Source organism: Schistocerca americana, chromosome 7, assembly GCF_021461395.2.
Source record: "Schistocerca americana isolate TAMUIC-IGC-003095 chromosome 7, iqSchAmer2.1, whole genome shotgun sequence".
NCBI classification, from domain to species: domain Eukaryota; kingdom Metazoa; phylum Arthropoda; class Insecta; order Orthoptera; family Acrididae; genus Schistocerca; species Schistocerca americana.
This window is the reverse complement of record NC_060125.1, coordinates 157,466,711-157,487,579: the sequence shown is the minus strand read 5'-3', so window position 1 is coordinate 157,487,579 and position 20,869 is coordinate 157,466,711. Positions and strand designations below refer to the sequence as shown.

Genomic DNA, 20,869 nt, shown 5'->3' with positions numbered 1-20,869 from the left:
GCTGTGACATCTCTTTGTTGATTGCTGGTTGTTGCTTCCTGTGCTGCTCCCGCAAGCAGCAACGTGGTGGCGTGCTGGATTTGGCAAAATTTTGCAGTCGTCTTCCTGAAGTGAAGTGCACCAGCAGTATCTTCTGCCTCGTGCCCGTTAACATTCCGGTTGCCTGCCCTGGTCGTTGGCGTAGTTTTCCGGCAGTGTGTTTTTCTCGCCGTGTTGATGCTGTCTGGCACGGCATTTAGTTCCAAAGTTTGATGTTGTTCCCCCTTTTTCGTTGAGTGGTTATTGTGCCTTGACTGTGTTTAGATGCCAATTATTGAGACATAGTACTGCTGCGATCCTCGTCCTTGCTGATATTTAGGTTGTCATGTCGTTGTTCAGGTGGAAGGGAACTGATTAGGTTGTTGGTTGGTTCTTCAGCCGTCCGTAGGTCGTGCTGCCTTCCGATTATTTAGTGTTATGCCTGGCTGTCTGTCTCACCTAAACTGTTGTTAGAGTTTCCTCCCCAGGCCGACCCTTGGAACATTTCTGAGCACCACTGTTCTAGTGTTTGGGATTGTGATTTTTTTTTTTTTTCGCAAGTACTGTGCCGGGCCTTCAGCCGTGTTTTAATTTTGTCTGTTCTATGTTCAGTATATGGCCTTCAGCTGTACTGTGTAAATGCTTATTTAAGGTTTGTCTTTAATTATTTTGAATAATTGTTTGGGGCCTTCAGCCATCAAGATATTTCAAGTTTTCTTAAGATGGTTTTCTGTTGTACTGGGTAAATGCTTGTCTTTAAAGGTTCCCATTTTTTATGTTGAAATATTATTGAGCTTTCAGCCGAGATATTAATTTAAATTTTCCTTACTATGGTTTTTAGCCGAAATTGGTAAATTCTTGCCTTTTAAAGTATTTCCTTTGCTGATCTGAAATATTATTTGAGTCTTTAGCTGAGAAGATATTTTAATTTTACTTAAGTGAGGCCTTCAGCCGTTGCTCTAAATCCTTGTGTTTTGAAAGGAATTATTTAAACATTATTATTAAGTTACTTGGGCCCTCAGCCGTGAATTGATCCCTGTTGTTTTAAAGCGAAAACCGTGCACTGGTTTTCGAAGAATAAAGTTGTGTTCTTGTATAACTAACAGTAACTGATCTTGGCCCCTTCCCACAACCTATCTGCTCTGTACTGCGAAACCAGATTTCAGTCTGGTCTTCTAGGTTAGAAATTCTTCTAAGAGGCTAGTCCTCAGTGTGTTAAGCTTTAAATGAGAGTCAAACACACTGTAATTTAAGGAATTCATTGCACATTCGCACAAGTAACATCATTCATCTTGCGTAAAAAGAAATTTACTTTGAAACCAGCGCTTTTCAAAGCACCATTCACAGTATGTTCCAGCAACCTGTTAGAAATAGCTTCGTTACAGCAGTTGCCAGAGGCGCCAGGAAACAGGCGTCACTAGGCGTGGGCAGCTAGGAAGACATAGAAAGCCCATACGTTCGTAGGTACATCGTATTAAGAGGTCTTACATGACGTCATAAAAGCAATAAGATACTCCAAGAGCAGCGGAATTTCGTACACCATACTAAAATGCATAGTTCGGCATAAAGTGAACATTCAAATGTCTAGATTCACAATGAAGTAGGCCCCAATCTGATATTAAGATTTAACTGCGGTTTTCGGGATGCAAATTTTCTTGAGTACCCAAAATGTATTATCTCATATTAGGTTCTTTATTATAGCATAATGCCATAAGATACCAGAAGATGAAAATGTGCACTTGAAATTCAGTGAAAAGTTGAAACTAGCCAATAGCGCGGAATGAAACACTTCGTTTCTAATAAATTGACTGCCCATGGGAAAAAGATTAATAAAAGGTACATTTATTTAGCAAACGGACAAAAATAACTTCATTGTTCTGAAAGGCGGCTGACTGCCAAAAACGTGGACGTAAAATAAAATCAGAATACTGAAACTAATAACATGTTAGCCTTCCTTAATTATGTGAATGTGAATTATCACTTAGTACCTCCCAACCACAGAAATCCATTATGTTTTCATTTGATGTGAGAAGTTTAACCGAAGAGGAATCAGCAAAATCACTAAACATAAACACGGCTTACGTGGAGACTGCCCACTACAACCCAGACTGCTCTGCACATGCGGCTATCTGCCAGCTTGGGCGCTCCAGAAAAGTTTTTCCTGGTAGCATCCCCTTGCTTGTTGCTACTGTTAGCTCATATGCAACTCAACTGCGCATGCGCGTGAGCCCGCGGGAAAAACAACTCACACGAACTTAATGTAAACAGTTGAGACGTCACCCTCTTCGGCAGCTGTTTATTGCTATGAAGTATTCCATAGTCTTCGTCTTAAAGCCGTTCACACATATCGCTGTTCATCAGCTCTTACCAGTCAAAATTAAAAGTTTTACTGAAGTCTAAAACAACGAAAAATTCTCGGAAATCTAAAAAATTCCCGAACTTTTCTCGGTTTTCTCCCTGATTAAAAAATTCCCGGGTTTTCCCCGGATTTCCGGGATGTCCCGGAGCATATACACCCTGACTGTATCATCTTTATACTTCTTGCCTAGTAGTTGGAACTCGTGTGTTGGAGGGGAAGTGAGACCTCAGAACTGATTCTGTATTACACACATGTCGAATTGTGTCTGCAATTGTGTATTGGAGGGATGATCATTTGGAAATATGCAATAAATGTGTCAACAGTATGAACACCTGCGACTTTCATTTTTCGTACTAATACTCAACATTAAAGGACCCAAATATCTTTCTGCATCCACCAGGATTCTTAAACACCTAAAGACTGCTGTGATGACAATATGAAGAGCCGGCCGGAGTGGCCGTGCGGTTCTAGGCGCAGGTTCGAATCCCGCCTCGGGCATGGATGTGTGTGATGTCCTTAGGTTAGTTAGGTTTAATTAGTTCTAAGTTCTAGGCGACTGATGACCTCAGAAGTTAAGTCGCATAGTGCTCAGAGCCATTTGAACCATTTGAACAATATGAAGAAAACGTAAAGAACTTTAAGAAACATCTCCATCTACATGGCTACCCTGCAAATCACACTTAAATGCCTGGCAGAGGTTTCATCAAACCACCTTCACTCTAATTCTCTATTATTCCACTCTCTAACAGCGAACGGGTAAAACGAACACATACACACTTCCGTTCGAGCTCTGGTTTCGATTACTTCATACTGATGATCGTTTCTCTCTATGAAGGTCGGAGTCAACAAAATGTTTTCGTATCCGGAGGAGAAAGTTGGTGCCTCGAATTTCGTGAGAAGATCCCAACGCAACGACAAGAGCCTTTGTTTTAATGTTCATCGGATATCCTGTATCATGTCCGTGATAATCTCTCCCCTATTTCTCGATATACAAAAAACCTATTTCTCGATACTACAAAAAGTGCTGCTCTTCTTTGATGTTTCTCGATGTACTACGTTAATGCTATCTGATAGGGATACCACTCCGCGCAATGGTACTCCAAAAGAGGACCGGTAAGCGTAGTACAGGCAGTCTCATTAATAGATCCGTTGCACCTTCTAAGTGTTCTGCCAATAAAACGCAGACTTTGTTTTGCCATCCGGACAACGTTTTCTGTGTGCTCTTTCCAATTTAAACTGTTCGTAACTCTAATTCCAAGGTATTTAGTTGAATTTGCGGCCTTCAGATTTGATTGATTTGTCGTGAAACTGAAGTTTAACTGATAGCTTTCGGTATTCATGCAGATGCCTCACACTTTTCATTACCTAAGGTCAATTGCCAGTTTGCGCACCATGCAGATATCTAAATCGTTTTGCAATTAGTTTTGATCTTCTGATGGCTTTACTAAATGATAAACGACAGCATCATTTGCAAACAACCTAAGACGGCTCCTCAGATTATCACCTAAATCGTTTATGTAGATAAAGAACAGCAGAGGGCCTATAACACTTACTTGTGGAACGACAGATATTACTTTTGTTTTACTCGATAATTTTCCGTTAGTTACTACGAACTGTGACCTGTCTGACAGGAAATCACGAAACCATAAGCACACAATTTGATTACAAGCCGCTTGTGAGGTACGGTGTCGAAAACGTTCTGGAAATCTAGAAATACCCGAATAAATTTAAAATCCTTTGGTGATAGCATTCAACACTTTGTGTGAGTAAAGAGCTAGTTGTGTCTCTCAAGAACGATGTTTTCTAAATCCGTGTTCACTATGTGTCAATAGACCATTCTCTTCGAGGTAATTTATAATGTTCGAACAGAATGTATGTCCCAGACTCCTGCTGCATATTGACGTTAATGATTTGGACTAGTAATTTAGTGGTTTACTCCTATTGCCTTTCTTGAATATTGATGTAAGCTGCGCAACTTTCCAGTCTTTGGGTACGGATCTTTGTCGAGCGAGCGGTTATAATTAAGTATGGAGCTATTGCATCAGTATACTCTGAAATGAACATAGTTGGTATACAATTCGGACCGGAAGACATGCTTTTATTAAGTGATTTACGTTAATTCACTACTCCGAAGATATCTACTTCTAAGTTATTCATGTTGGCAACTATTCTTAATTCGTCTTCTTTGGTGAAGGAATTTCGGAAGGCTGTGTTAAGTAACTCTGTCATCGATAGTATTTCCATCGCTATGGCGCAGAGAAGGCGATTGTCTCACATCGCTAGCATACTTCACATACGACCAGAACCTCTTTGTATTTTCTGCCAGCTTTCGAGACAAAGTGTCGTTGTGGAAACTATTATAACCACCTCGCACTGAAGTACACGCTAAACTTCGAGCTTCCGTAAAAAATCACCACTCTTGGGGATTTTGCTTTAGTTGAATTTTTACATGCTTTTTTCGTTGTTTCTGCAACAATGTTCTGTCTTTATTCTGCGTATCGTGGGGGATCGCCTCGGCCTTCTGTTAATTTGTCTGGTGCAAATCTCTCAATTGCTGTCGATACTATGCGGTGTTCAAAAATTGTCTCCGCAGTGCCGTATGACTGTTAGCCGCGCGTGTTGAATGCCGCAGTGAATATACCGAAATGAAACTCAGTGAAATACAAGTTATTAATTTATTGACTATTCATTTTTACTTTCAAATTTTCACATCTAATGTTAAAAGTGTCCCCTCTGTTGTTGAGTACACAATTCAATTCGTCTAATCATGTTTTCAAACACAAGCTGTAACATCTCTTCTGTGACAGAAGCACTAAAAGTGGATACTGCAGTTTTCAATTCATCGATGGATTTTGGACGGTTTTTATAGACAGTTGCTTTCGCTGCACCCCAGAAGAAAAAGACAGGTGGTGTTAGGTCAGGCGATCGTGGAGGCCAAAGTCCCCGTGAAATTATGCGATCACAAAAAACATCAGCAAGCAGTGACATTGAAACGTGAGCTGTATGCGCGGTTGCACCATCTTGTTGAAAATAATCGTTCAGTGTTTCACTTAACACAAGTTCTCCTATGAATGGATACAGAATATCACTGCAGTATCGTTGTGCGTTTATTGTTTCGTTGAAAAATATGGAACCCACAATCCGACGTCTAAAAATTGCAACCCAAACTCCTATTTTCACAGAATGAAGTGGTTCCTCATGAATACACGATGGATTTGCAGTACTCCACATACGAGGATTTTGCGAGTTCATGTACCCGGATAAATGAAACGACGCCTCATCAGTGAAAAACGTTTCATTAAGAATATCCCTTCCATTTTGTTGAAAGAAATGTTTGAACCATTGACAATAATGCAGTCTGTTGGCATGATCAGTATGTTTCAGTTCTTCCACGACTATCAGTTTGTATGGGAAAAGTTCTAATTTTTTCCTTGCAGCTGTGTGGGTCGGTCCGACATTAACATCGATTGCCTGGGAGAGTTTTCTTACTGACTTGTTGGGACTCATGGCAATTTATCGGAAAAATCTAGTAGTTTATCCTCAGACAAAACGCTATGACGACCACTTCTCGGTGCATCTGTCACTGAACCCGTACTTCGAAATATGTTAATCAAATCTCGCACAGTATCGCGATGTGGAAGGGTTGTCTCCGGGAAAACCGAATTAAATGTTTGACGAACTTAAACTGTGTATTCACCGCCAGCTTTGAACACTTGTTCGACTAAAAACACACGTTCTTCAGTGGTTAGCATTTTAACAGTGACAAAAACGAAACAAACGAACAGAGGAACTAAAACGTTCGCGCCAACACGTAACGACACACGTCAACCATACTACTGACGCTGGCTGATATAAACGAAACAGAGGAATGTTGGGAGAGTCCACTTGAAGGGAAGTAACCCAGCAGGCGAACAATCATACAGCACGCGCGGCTAACAATCATACGACAGTGCGGAGAGACTTTTTGAACACCCCGTGTTTCTTTGACTTCAGGCCACACCCGTTCTATACGTACGTTTTTAATTTGTAACGAGTGGAAATTGTCTCCCAAGATGGGGTCAAACGAATTTTCTCTGCTTTTGTGAATAGATATGTATTTCGTTCATTTTTGGTGGATTTGTGAGTTAGGGTATTGACTCTCGCTACGACTGCCCTGTTTTCTCCAATCCCTGTATCCGTTTTGATGCTCGTTATTAGCTAAGGTTTATTTGTTGCTAAGAAGCCAAGTATGTTTACACAACCGTTTACTATACGATTGAGTTGATGAACTAAATGCTCGAAATAATTTTTAGAGAATGCCTTTAGCCCAATTTAGGGTGATGTTTTATGCTACCTCAGGATTTAGACATTTGTTTTTGCCAACATATCGAGGGTAAATTGAAGTCATATTCGCATATTTTACTGTTCCCGTTGCTTCTGCATAATCTTTCGTTGACTGTATCAATACCGGTTTTATTGTGATATTTCGAACATTCGCGAATGCCATGATAAATTCGTTCTGTTATCGTTAATTGAAAGCTTCAACTTATTTGCGCTCTTTTAAAATTTTGGAGAATAGTAGGCCTATCCTCGTTCAAAACAATAGTTCTCTAATTCCATTGGATTATTACGTGAGAAATAGGTTATTTTTGAGAATTTTCGGACGCTTGCAAAAACATATTTTCGTAAGCTATCGGCACGAGTGTTTTGGGTACGTAATTTAATTTGTAGAAAATCAGGGATTGTGGGTCACAGTTACTCCCAAAAAGCAGATCACAATCGAATTTCAAGTATATAAACGCAAATAAAGATGCAGTTTTGAGAATTTTCGGAAGCTGACATTTTTTTGTGCATAATCTATAATTTTGTAGTAAGTCGGCGTTTGTAATTTAGTTACCGTAGAACATATTTCAACTGACAAATCGTGTTACATCTAGTTTTTCCTTAAAGTGGAGTATATATAATATACATTTACCGTAAATTAATTCTATTTTCGAGTTTGCTAATAACTATAATTTAACTCAAGAAGTTTCAGGAAATCAGTAATTTTTACTACAGGTTTTTCTGTTCCCTTTAGAAATCTCCTTTGTGTGTTTGCTTCAATACTTATAGGGAATTAGCAACTTCGTAGCTCAAGAGATTAAAAGATAACCAGCGGGCTTAATTTAAAGTTATTTATTGGTTCACTGTCCTGTAATACATCGCACTAGCTAAAATGTAGCGCCCCCCCCCCCCCCCCCACCTGAATGCTGTTATCGAACACAGAATGAGTTTGTTGAATTCATAACCAGCTGGAAATCGCCCTGACTAGTGTCAAACGATTGGCGGCTGCTGCACTGGAAGAGCTCCTGAAAGTCGTGCACACATGTTACCGATACCAAAGGTACCTCAAATACTATCTGCTGCTGTGGATAATGTTTCCTCTGCAGAAAGTACAGGATCTGTCATTACGCGTCCACTTGACAACGGGTGACGTGTCAGTGGTAGAGCTAGGCGTCCTGTGCAGGATGGACGTGGACCAGAGAGGACTCAAAGTGTTGTATCGATCCCCCTAACCGATACGTTTGAGGTGCTGTCTTTCACTGAAACTGTGCAAGTGGGACTCACTTCAGTTGTTCTGGGTATACTTGTTTTGGCCGTGTCAAGAGGAGGCAAACGCAGAAGGGTAGGGATCTATTAGTCGTCGGCAGTTCGAACGTAAAGTGAATGATGGTACCCTTAGGCAAATGGCAGCAAGGGACAGGAAAGGACACCAGGCGCGCTCAGTGTGAAGCGGCTGTTCCGGCAGCCATTGAGGGAGCAGGGTGCAACTAGCTGCAGGTTGTGGCACACGTTGGAACAAATGCTGCCCATTGTATGGGTCCCAGGGTCATACCTGTGCCATGCCAGCGACTGTCAGAGATGGTTGAGAAGATCAGCCTTACACATGGTGTTTTAGCGAACCTCATAATTTGCGGCATTGTCTCCAGAAATGAGTGGAAAGACTGAACCAGAGGCTTCGAAGGTTCCGTGACAAGCTAGGCTGCAAGTTGAGGACTATAGGGTCCCCCTAAATGGGTGAGGTGTACATTATACATCAGAGGCTGCTAATCCGGCAGCTGAATGTGCTCGGAGTGCACATGAGGGTAGTTCAGATTAGACGACTCTCCATCTGGTCCAGATAATGATAGCTGTAAGAAACCCAGAGGTATCGGTAAGATCAAAAGAAATACCACCAACAAGTGAGACTATTAAAATCCTAATTGTTAACTGCCCAAGCAACAAAGTGCCAGGGTTTGAAGCGCTCCTGAAAACCAGTGAACTTCGCATAATACTAGGTACAAAAAACTGGTTGAAACCTGAAACTGACAGCGCTGAAATTTTTCGGGAAAATTTAAGTGTATATTGAAAGATAGTCAAATGGGAAATGAAGGTGATGTATTTGTTGCAGTAGGCAAGAAACTCAAATACACCGAGACAGAAACTGAAGCTGCGTGTGACATTCGGCAAGACTCAGTATCGAGGGTGGGCGTAATATGATGACTGGATAGTCATGTCGCCCTCCACATACTTGTCCTGATGTAACAGAGAAAACCTCACTTCACTTACACTCAAGTTCCCAAATTATTATGTAATAAACGGTGGAGATTTTATTTACCCAACAGTCAATTGGGAAAATTACAGTTCTTTTAGTGGTGGCCGCGATAAGACATCATCTGAGACATTACTAAATACCTTCTCTGAAAACTACCTAGACCAGATAGTTCGGAACCACACCCATGTAGGAAATATATTGGTTCTAATGGCAACAAATAGTCCTAACTTCTTTGAGTACCAGTAGTAGTGGGAACAATGATTACGAAAGTGCAAGGGACAAATAAAACAAGCAGAAAGGAATAGATGTTCAATAAACTAGATAAAAAATCAGTAGTGTCATATCTCAGTGAGGAACGTGAAAATTTCAGCACAGCAGGAGCATGTATAGGAATTATGGCTGAAGTTTAAAAGAGTAATTTACATGCGCTGGATAGCTACGTACCCATTAGAACAGTTCTAAATGGGAGGGATCCACCATGGCGTACAGTCACTGTAAAGAAACTTCTAAAGAAACAGAGATTACTGTATTATACAGTATAAAACAAAGCGTAAGGCTATAGATATAGACATGCTAACTGGAACGCGTTTGACTGTCAAGATAGTGATGTGTGAAATCTTCAGCGACTACCGTAGCAGAACATTGTCATATGATCTTTCTCAAAACCCAGGGAAATTCTGGTCGTATGTGAAAGCTGTTTGTGCAACCAAACTTAGTGTTTAGTCCCTGGCGAATGAGACAGGAACTGAAATTGAGAGTAGCAAAGCAAAAGCTGAAATGTTTAACTCCGTTTTCAAATGTTCCTTTACAGAGGAAAACCCAGGAGAATTGCCTGAATGTAAAGCTCGTATCATCGAAAAGATGAGCGAAATAAGTGTTCAGAAATAGCAGAAATCGTTAAAACTGAATAAAGCTTCGGGACCTGACGAAATCCTTATCTGATTCTATACTGAATTTTGCGGCTGAGTTAGCCCATTTTCTGACTATAATATATTGTAGATCCCTGGAACAAATATCCATGCGCAGTTATTGGAGAAAAGGGCAGGTCACACCCGTCTACAAGAAGCATAGTAGAAGTGATCCACAAAACTACCGTCCATCCTCGACATCGATTTGTTGTAGAATCTCACCGGCAGAACATATTCTGAGCTTAAACATAATGAGGTATCTCGAACGAATGATCCCTCCCATGCCAACCAGCATGGATTTCGAAATCATCGATCATGTGAAACTCAACTCTCAAGTTTCCAATATGACATACTGAAAGCTTTGAATTAAGGCATTCAGGTAGATGCAGTACTTCATGATTTCCGAAAAGCATTTGACACAGTACCACACCTATTCTTACTGTCAAAAGTACGATCATATGGGTTATCAAGTGAGATTTGTGAATAGATTGAAGATTTTTTGGTAGAAGGACGCAGATGTTATCTTGGATGTAGAGGGACGATATTAATAGTAATTTTTTGCAGATGATGCAGTTCTCTGTAATGAATTACTGTCTGAAAGAAGCTGCATAAATATTCAGTCAGATCTTGATAAGATGTCGAAGTGGTGCAGAGATTGGCAGCTTGTTTTAAATGTTCAGAAATGTAAAACTGTACTCTTCACAGAACGAAAAAGCGTACAATCCTATAACTTCAATATTAGTGAGTCATTGGTGGAATCGGCCAATTCATACAAATACCTGGGTGCATCACTTTGTAAGGATGTGAAACGGAATGACCATATAGACTCAGTCGGGGGTAAGGCGGGTGGTAGACTTCGGTTTATTGGTAAAATACTGGGGAAGAGCAGTGAGTCTACAAAAGAGATTGTTTAAGAATCACTTGTGCGACCGATTCAAGAATATTGCTCAAGTGTGTGGGGCCCATACCAAACAGGACTAACAGGGGATATTGAACGTATACGGAGGAGGGCAGCACGAATGATCACAGCTTTGTTTGATCTGTGGGAAAGTATCACAGAGATACTGAAGAAACTGAACTGGCAGACTCTTGAAGACAGAAGTAAATTATCCCGAGAAAGTCTTCGAAAAAAGCTTCAAGAACCAGCTCTAAATGATGACACTAGGAATATACTACAGTCCGCTTCATATCGCTCACTTATGGATCCTGAGGATGAGATTAGAATAATTACAGCACGTCAGAGGCATTTAGACAATCATGCTTTCCGCGCTCCATACATCGATGGAACGGGAAGGAATCCTAGTAGCTCGGACAGTAGGACGTACCCTCTGCCATTCATTTCACGGTAGTTTGCACACTACAGATATACAGGTAGGTGTAGAACTGTAATTGTACGAGTCAGGTATGTGTTTGAAATGAGATACAAGTTTCCTTTGAACCTTTCAGCAATTGTATCGTCTGAGTTGGGAGGTCGGTAAAAGGATGGAACTGTCATTTTATTCCGGTTGCCAAGAATGGCCTTTACCCATTTTAACTCACAGGAACTATCCAGTTTCGCTACACGATAAACTACTTCAAATAGCAACAAACACGCCACCGCCAACTGTATTTGTCCTATCCTTTATGAACACTGTTAGGTCCTTGTCAAAAATTTCGGCTGACTTTTTCTCTGGTTTCAGTCAGCTGACAGTGCGTGTAATGATTTGAGCACCAGTGTTTTCTGTTAGCCCTTGGTGCTCTGGTTTTGTCCCAATGCAGCTACGACATTTTACAGTTGCTGTACTGATGGTTCCTAGATCTACTTTCTTCCTGTGTTGGTCTTGCGTCTTTTGAGACTGAAGCCGTTTTTATGTTTCTGTGGGACCTTCTAACCTAAAAAATCGCCCAGTGCCACGCCACGCAGACCTCGCTGCCCGTGTAGCAATGGACTCCTGAGCTATTTAGCGGAACCCGAAACACCACCACCAAGATACGTCAAACTAATTACATTTCATTTGTGCTACTGGAACTGAAATAATATTTCTAATATGTCACCTCTGTTATGTTCAAGAAGCTGAAGGAAATTGACCTTAACTATTTGGCTGTAAAGCGAGGTTTCGGAACACATTTTCGTTTTTAGTAAAATTTAGTATACTTTGATGTGGCAGACGTTAAGATTTCTGAGAACGGAAGCATCCACACTGAAGCATTACACAGGTGAGTAACGAAAATATCGGTGTTAATCTGCCTCTGCGATCTCCATGTACTTATGTATAAGGTTCTTCTTGAAAGTGACCACTGCAACGTTTTAGGGCAAGATGATTGTTTTGATACTTATCACTCAAAGAAAACATTTTTATTTTACACTTGCGTTTGGAAGGAAGTACACTGATATTTTTTTCAGTGATATTTTCTAAGTGTTTTGGTGTAAGGAGAGCGTGGTCTCCGTCTGCTCCTTTTAGAGTAACTGTATTTCCTATTCTTCTTACCGCCACTTTTTTTTGTAACTGTATTTGAGCGAAAATGTCTGTAGAACAGTGCAGATACTGACTATATGTCGTGTGTGTCTTGTTTGGAAAGAAACTTGATCCTTCCATTCGAAGTACTTGCTGTTGACGATAGGAACGTCACTTTATTCTTCACCCTTACGTTTTCATTCTCTTCACCACGGTTTCCGTGTCAGATTTGTTTTCGCGGCAATGTTGTACGTTAACTGTCATGCGGAACAGTGCGGACAGATTCACTGATGATAATTTGACTGATGTACACCTCGGGTGCGGGGTCACTGACTACAGTGGAAGAGCAGTAAAACGACATTAAGCTGCGACTGCAGTCACATCATAAGTTTTGCACCTGTACATGGACGCCTACGGGACACGCGATCCATGTTACACTGATTGCATACAGTAGGCTTTCTCACTGTTGTGAAGGTATTTTCACAGAACCATCTCCATCTACATCTACATCCGTACTCCGCAAGCCACCTGACGGTGTGTGGCGGAAGGTACCTTGAGTATCTCGATCGGTTCTCCCTTCTATTCCAGTCTCGTATTGATCGTGGAAAGAAGGATTGTCGGTATGCCTCTGTGTGGGCTCTAATCTCTCTGATTTTATCCTAATGGTCTCTTCGCAAGATATACGTAGGAGGGAGCAATATACTGCTTGACTCCTCGGTGAAGGTATGTTCTCGAAACTTCAACAAAAGCCTGTACCGAGCTACTGAGCGTCTCTACTGCAGAGTCGTCCACTGGAATTTATCTATCATCTCCGTAACACTTTCGCGATTACTAAATGATCCTGTACCGAAGCGCGCTACTCTCCGTTGGATCTTCTCTGTCTCTTCTATCAACCCTATCTGGTACGGATCCCACATCGGTGCGCAATATTCAAGCAGTGGGCGAACAAGTGTACTGGAAGGTACTTCCTTTGTTTTCGGATTGCATTTCCTTAGGATTCTTCCAATGAATCTCAGTCTGGCATCCGCTTTATCGACGATCAACTTTATATGATCATTCCATTTTAAATCACTCCAAATGCCTACTCCCAGATAATTTATGGAATTAACTGCTTCCAGTTGCTGACCTGCTATATTGCAGCTAAATGATAAAGGATCTTTCCTTTTGTGTATTCGCAGCACATTACGCTTGTCTACATTGAAATTCAATTGCCATTCCCTGCACCATGCGTCAACCCGTTGCAGATCCTCCTGCATTTCAGTACAATTTTCCATTGTTACAACCTCTCGATATACCACAGCATCATCCGCAAAAAGCCTCAGTGAACTTCCGATGTTATCCACAAGGTCATTTATGTATATTGCGAACAGCAACGGTCCTACGACACTCCACTGCGGCACACCTGAAATTACTCTTACTTCGGAAGACTTCTCTCCATTGAGAATGACATGCTGCGCTCTGTTATCTAGGAACTCTTCAATCCAATCACACAATTGGTCTGATAGTCCATATGCTCTTACTTTGTTCATTAAACGACTGTGGGGAACCGTATTGAACGCCTAGTGGAAGTCAAGAAACACGGCATCCACCTGGGAACCCGTGTCTATGGCCCTCTGAGTCTCGTGGACGAATAGCGCGAGCTGGGTTTCGTCTTTTTCTAAACCCATGCTGATTCCTACAGAGTAGATTTCTAGTCTCCAGAAAAGTCATTATACCTGAACATAATACGTGTTCCAAAATTCTACAACTGATCGACGTTAGAGATATAGGTCTAATGTTGTGCACATCTGTTCGACGTCCCTTCTTGAAAACTGGGATGACCTGTGCCCTTTTCCAATCCCTTGGAACGCTACGCTCTTCTAGAGACCTACGGTACACAGCTGCAAGAAGGGGGCAAGTTCCTTCACGTACTCTGTCTAAAATCGAACTGGTATCCCATCAGGTCCAGCGGCCTTTTCTCTTTTGAGCGATTTTAATTGTTTCTCTATCCCTCTGTCGTCTATTTCGATATCTACCATTTTGTCATCTGTGCGACAACCTAGAGAAGGAACTACAGTGCAATCTTCCTCTGTGAAACAGCTTTGGAAAAAGACATTTAGTATTTCGGCCTTTAGTCTGTCATCCTCTGTTTCAGTACCATTTTGGTCACAGTGTGTCTGGACATTTTGTTTTGATCCACCTACCGCATTGACATTTCTTAGGATTTTCTGCCAAGTCAGTACATAGAACTTTACTTTCGAATTCATTGAACGCTTCTCGCATAGCCCTCCTCCCACTACATTTCGCTTCGCTTAATTTTTGTTTGTCTGCAAGTCTTTGGCTATGTTTATGTTTGCTGTGAAGTTCCCTTTGCTTCCGCATCAGTTTTCTAACTCGGTTGTTGTACCACGGTGGCTCTTTTCCATATCTTACGATCTTCCTTGGCACGTACTCATCTAATGCATATTGTATGATGGTTTTGAACTTTGTCCACTGATCCTCAACACTATCTCTACTTGAGACGAAACTTTTGTGTTGAGCCGTCAAGTACTCTGAAATCTGCTTTTTGTCACTTTTGCTAAACAGAAAAATCTTCCTACCTTTTTTAATATTACTGTTTAGGGCTGAAATCATCGATGCAGTAACCGCTTTATGATCGCTGTTTCCCTGTTCTGCGTTAACTGTTTCAAATAGTTCGGGTCTGTTTGTCACCAGAAGGGAATTGATGTAACAAAGGGTGTAAATCGTAGTTATCCTATTACTTTGCTAACGAGACCCGGAGACCACGAGTTCCTTACACCGGAACAATAAGAGAACATTCCTGAACGACAGCTGGAAATTTAGCCCGTGGATTTCCGTTTAATCTTGTACATTGGACGTGAGGCAACAAAGATTTCGTAACTCTTGTGATTACATTGTCTGCTAAAAGAAAAGTGAAGGTCCCAGAAGGAGAGGAGGAAACGAAACTTCATGAGATAAGTGGGGTTGTGAGGTTATTTAAGTGATTACTAAATAAAGTCATATTTGCAGGGCCCACTTACGTCACTGCTTCCTCTCTCGATTGATTCAATTGCAGATCGTCATAAAGCCTTTGTATCGTTTACTGGGGCAATCTGACCTACAACAATTGCAGATAATCCTCGACACCCCCGTTACTGGCACTATGGACGGAGTTGACATTCGAGCTGGTCTCTCATATGTTCTTTTGGGGACAGATCGGGGTGTCTTGCTAGCCACGGAAGTTCTTCAGTATCACGCAGACAGGTTATAGAGACAAGTACCATGAGTGGACGAGCGTTGCCCTGTTGAAAAACCAACAGCCGTGACCTGAAGTCATTCCCGAGGGTTGCTCATATCGTGACACCAGGAGTACAACGCTACGCCTCTCCAAAACATTGGAAGAATGGGGACGTCTCCATAGGTCACCGCCATAGGCGCTGCAGATGGTCATCCGAGATAGTGTAGAACCACAACTTATCGCTGAACGCAATGCGACGTTATCCGTCGGCAGTCCACACTGCCCGGCTATGGCACCACTCAAAACGCAGTAGTTTGTGTTAACAGCAGCCTATGCATGGGACGATAATTCTCTAGTCCTGCTTCTCCATTTCTGACCAGTGGTGTGGGACAACACAGAATGGTGCAGGGGATCCATTACTTGTTTTCCTTTGGCACGTGCAGATGTGAAAGGGTTACAATAATATTGGTGCACAATACGGCTGTCCTCCGTTGTCGAGGTCAGACATGGTCGAACTTGAGGGCGAGTACGCCTGCTCCACGTCCCCTGAACATCGGACCACTGTCACATCCAAATGTCCGACGAATCTGCATGTTCTCCCATTCGACCATATAGCCAAATGGAGACCCAGAAGGAGATCCGTTTCAAAGTATGTCAGTTGCTGATAACGCTGTCTCACGCGAGTATGTGTGATCTTCACGTCCTTCACAATGATTACTCAATGTCTAACATTGTTAACAGTCTTCCGGCTCTAGTAACGACACTATCACTCTGATGACACTAAACCCTAACGACACTAATATACTCCGTGGCCATTCTACCTCTCACAGAACGTTGAAACTCTAATCATAAAGACAACCATTGGAGGTGCGTACTTGTACGAAGACACCAGAGCATGTCTTCTGCGTACTTCTTTTTTGTCGGGCAGTGTACACTACGTCAGATTAGAAAAACTCAGCGAACGTCCAAGACACGACACAGTATAAACATAATATAATAAAGGTAGAAGACTTTGTGACGCTAGACATGACTCTCCTCACCTGGACAGTGCAGCCTCGGCGGTGGCGTACAGCTGCCACCGCGTGAGCCTGCCCAGGGCCCGCTCCGCCGCCTGACCGAACAGCTGTGTCGCATTGCTGGGCAGGTCGTAGTCGATCTTCATGGTCGCGCCCACCGTGTAGTCCTGGCCCTGCACGTTGGCCGGCAGGGCCAAACCGAGGATCAGCTACTGCCACAAAAAACAGAGGCCTCTGATACGTTCTAATCTAGATGAACAAAATCTGCATTTAATTACCGCTCGACAAGACGTCTTAAATGGAAGGTTGGAGGGACACATGTACTTTTGGGCCCTGTTTTACATGAATTGAGAAGAAAAAGTCTCAAGGAAACACAGATAATTTACGAAAAAGTCCAGTATATTATTACTATAATGCTGCACAAAGCTGGTATACGCAAAGCCAGTGGTCTCAGCAGATGACGCTCCTGTGGCGAGGGGGGGGGGGGGGGGGGGGAGGAATCAGCTATGGAGTTTCAAAAGGTTTAATCTTAGGCCCTCTATGGTTTGTCATATACGAAACAATCTTCTATCTAGCATACAAAAAGCAGAATTAAATTTTTTGCGGATGAAAACTAGTATTGTGATCAGCCTCAATATACATAGAGCAACAGAGGAAATTGTAAATAATGTTCTTAAAATTAATATTCTTTCGTTGTTTGTGAATGATCTTACTCTCAGTTTCAAAAAGACACTACATATTTAGTTCTTTACAGCTAGAGGTATTACACCAACGAAAAGTGTGTAAGGCGCAAGCTTTCGCCATCATACATTGAATAGTCGTAAACTTATTCCTTTCGCTTACGCCCTAGTCCCGCAGCGATCGCAGGGTCGGCGTGGTTACAACGGATTTGGCAGTGTTTGTGGTAGGGATGGCCGGATGCCCTTCCTGCCACCACCCCATACCACCCCCCAGGACGGAATCAGTGTACCCCAACTGTCTGCGCTAGTGTAAATCGTGAAATAGTGCGGACGTGTTGTAGATGTCTGGGACGCGTGTAACTGAGGCGGAACGTAGGGACCAGCCCGGTATTCACCTAGCGGGATGTGGAAAACCGCCTAAAAACCACATCAAGGCTGGCCGGCACACTGACCCTCGTCGTTAATCCGCCAGGCGGATTCGATCCGGGGCCGGTGCGCCTACCCGAGTCCAGGAAGCAGCGCGTCAGCGCGCTCGGCTAACCTGGCCGGTTAGTATTCGTAGACTTTTATATATATTAAATCACTGTCTACGATTCACTGTCGGATTATTAATCATTTCATTGGCTCACACTGACTACCACCACATACTGACAGTTTCTGTAGTGCTGCACGTCTGAGAGTTAATTAGGGCTGAGCACTGACAGAAAAGGCGAAGTGGAACTCGCATTCCTCAGAAGTCGCTATCGCTTTGATTCGTCACGTGATCGCAAACATAGAAGTTGCGTGTCCAGGAGAGAGCGGACTACAGCGTGAGTGCGGCTCTCCTCTGGGGATCGATCAAGGGCACGTCCTTGCCTGGATCAATCGAAGACAATTTCACAAGTTGCGACATGGTCGCGAATTGAACAGTGACCTGAATATAGAATAGATTTCCTTTACTTCACGTGTATGGTCACAAATCTTTTTCTCATCAGTCTACCGGTTTCGATCTATAATGACCATCTTCAGATGTGCAGCACAATATGGGAAAAACACAATCACGCTAGCAGATTGTCTACAGCTTAAAACAATAAAATAGACCCTAATGAAAAGTATTACTAACATGAACGAGCATTTGTGCTCTTTAAATATGAAGAGGCATACGTTTTTTAATAAAAAACATGTCCTAATATACAGGAACCATAGTGGCATCGTCAAATGCTGAAAACAGTTTTCTCTCTCTGGAGATCGAGGTACATACTTCACTGACGAGAACCACAGTGGAGAATCTGGCGACTACATTTCGAGAAGTTTTGCTCTCGGCATAGTGAGCACGTGAAGTCGTTTCTCTGTGACAGACTTTTGGTTGTACACTACTGGCCATTCTGGCCATTAAAATTGCTACACCATGAAGATGATGTGCTACAGACGCGAAGTTTAACCGACAGGAAGAACACACTGTGATATGCAAATGATTAGCTTTTCAGAGCATTCACACAAGCTTGGAGCCGGTGGTGACACATACAACGTGCTGACATGAGGAAAGTTTCTCATAGACAAACAGCAGTCGACCGGCGTTGCCTGCTGAAACGTTGTTGTGATGCCTCGTGTAAGGAGAAGAAATGCGTACCATCACGTTTCCGACTGACAAAGGTCGGATTGTAGCCTATCGCGATTGCGGTTTATCGTTTCGCGACATTGCTGCTCGCGTTGGTCGAGATCCAATGACTATGGAATCGGTGGGTTCAGGAGGGTAATACGGAACGCTGTGCTCGATCCCAACGGCTCCGTATCACTGGCAGTCGAGATGACAGGCATCTTATACGCATGGCTGTAACGGATCGTGCAGCCACGTCTCGATCCCTGAGTCAACAGATGGGAACGTTTGCAAGACAACATCCATCTGTACGAACAGTTCGACGACGTTCGCAGCAGCATGGACTATTAGCTCAGAGACCATGGCTGCGGTTACACTTGACGCTGCATCACAGACAGGAGCGCCTGCGATGGTGTACTCAACCACGAACCTGGGTGCACGAATCGCAAAACGTCATTTTTTTCGGATGAATCCAGGATCTGTTTACAGCATCATGATGGTGGCATCCGTGTTTGGCGACATCGCGGTGAAGGCACATTGGAAGCGTGTCTTCGTCATCTCCATACTGGCGTATCACCCAGCGTGATGGAATTGGATGCCATTGGTTACACGTCTCGGTCACCTCTTGTTCGCATTGACGGCACTTTCAACAGTGGACGTTACATTTCAAATGTGTTACGACCCTTGGCTCTACCCTTCATTTGATCCCTGCGAAACCCTATATTTCAGCAGGATAATGCACGGCGGCATGTTGCAGGTCCTGTACGGACCTTTTTCGATACAGAAAATGTTCGACTGCTGCCCTGGCCAGCACATTCTCCAGATCTCTCACCAATTGAAAACGTCTGCTCAATGGTGGCCGAGTAACTGGCTTGTCACAATACGCCAGTCAGTACTCTTGGTGAACTGTGGTATCGTGCTGAAGCCGTGCACGCCGTCCAAGCTCTGTTTGACTCAATGCCCAGGCATATCAAGGCCGTTATTACGGCCAGAGGTAAATGTTCTGGGTACTGATTTCTCAGGATCTACACCAAAATTGCGTGAAAATGTAATCACATGTTAGCTCTAGTATAACATATTTGTTCAATGAATACCCGTTAATCACCTGCATTTCTTCTTGGTGTAGCAATTTTAATGGCCAGTAGTGTACAACTAGCAGTGTGCGGAAGGCATACTGCGTCTACTGAGCAGCCACAGAATTACAGTTACTCCACGTACGTCATCTGCAAAGCAGCACACGCCCCAGTCAGCAGACTATCGGTGCAGTACTAATGCCGGCCGAAGTGGCCAAACGGTTCTAGGCGCTACAATCTGGAACCGCGCAACCGCTGCGGTGGTAGGTTCGAACCCTGCCTCGGGCATGGATGTGTGTGACGTCCTTAGGTTAGTTAGTGTAAATAGTTCTAAGTTCTGGGGGAGTGATGACCTTAGAAGTTAAGTCCCATAGTGCTCAGAGCCATTTGAACCATTTTTGCAGTACTAATGCTGTTCGTGCTTCAATAGGTGATATGCACATTCCGGTTTGGCGGATAGGGAAACACTAACAGAAAATACGTTTAGTATCATTTCCTTGTCCACCGACCGTTTTCTGGAAGTACCAGCCCGGGTGAAGGTCTTCCGTTTCTCAAAGCTAATCGGTATCAACCCAATCAACTTTATGTCCGTGTTTAACGAGAGGGTGGGGTATTGCGGGGGGGGGGGGGGGGGGGGGGAGTGGGGGAGGGGGGACGGCATGCGGTCTAGACAAAGATTACAATTATGGCAGAGTCTGATATTGTATAGTTCATATATATTATACAATTTTTTGCACTCTACATGTTTCTTGAGTATAAATAATTTACGGTATCCACATTGTGAGTCATTCTAGTAGCATCCCGATAGGAATCTTTGATTTTATGTGCTGAAAAGAAGTGAAGTAAAACAACAATGTGAAACTTCGTTTGGGGAAATCCCTAGGTGTAGGTTGTCAATGGCAGATCATCTTAATCATCTCTATGTGTGAGAATTCCATGGTGAAGACCACCTTAGGCACTCATACATACACACATCTTAGGTTACACAAGGAACGGGGTTTACAAGTGTAACACATGGTAAGAAAATAATAATT

General features: G+C 42.8%; 1 protein-coding gene across 1 annotated transcript in view; it reads right to left on the bottom strand.

Annotated features, from left to right (window-relative positions):
- The window catches only part of LOC124622812, a 50,662-nt gene extending 33,975 nt beyond the window's left edge, over window positions 1–16,687 (bottom strand). The window contains exon 1 of the mRNA XM_047148603.1: window positions 16,531–16,687. Coding sequence (XP_047004559.1) covers window positions 16,531–16,652 — 122 coding nt within the window. The 5' untranslated portion in view covers window positions 16,653–16,687. The remainder of the gene's footprint in view (window positions 1–16,530) is intronic.
- Window positions 16,688–20,869: the final 4,182 nt, after the last annotated feature.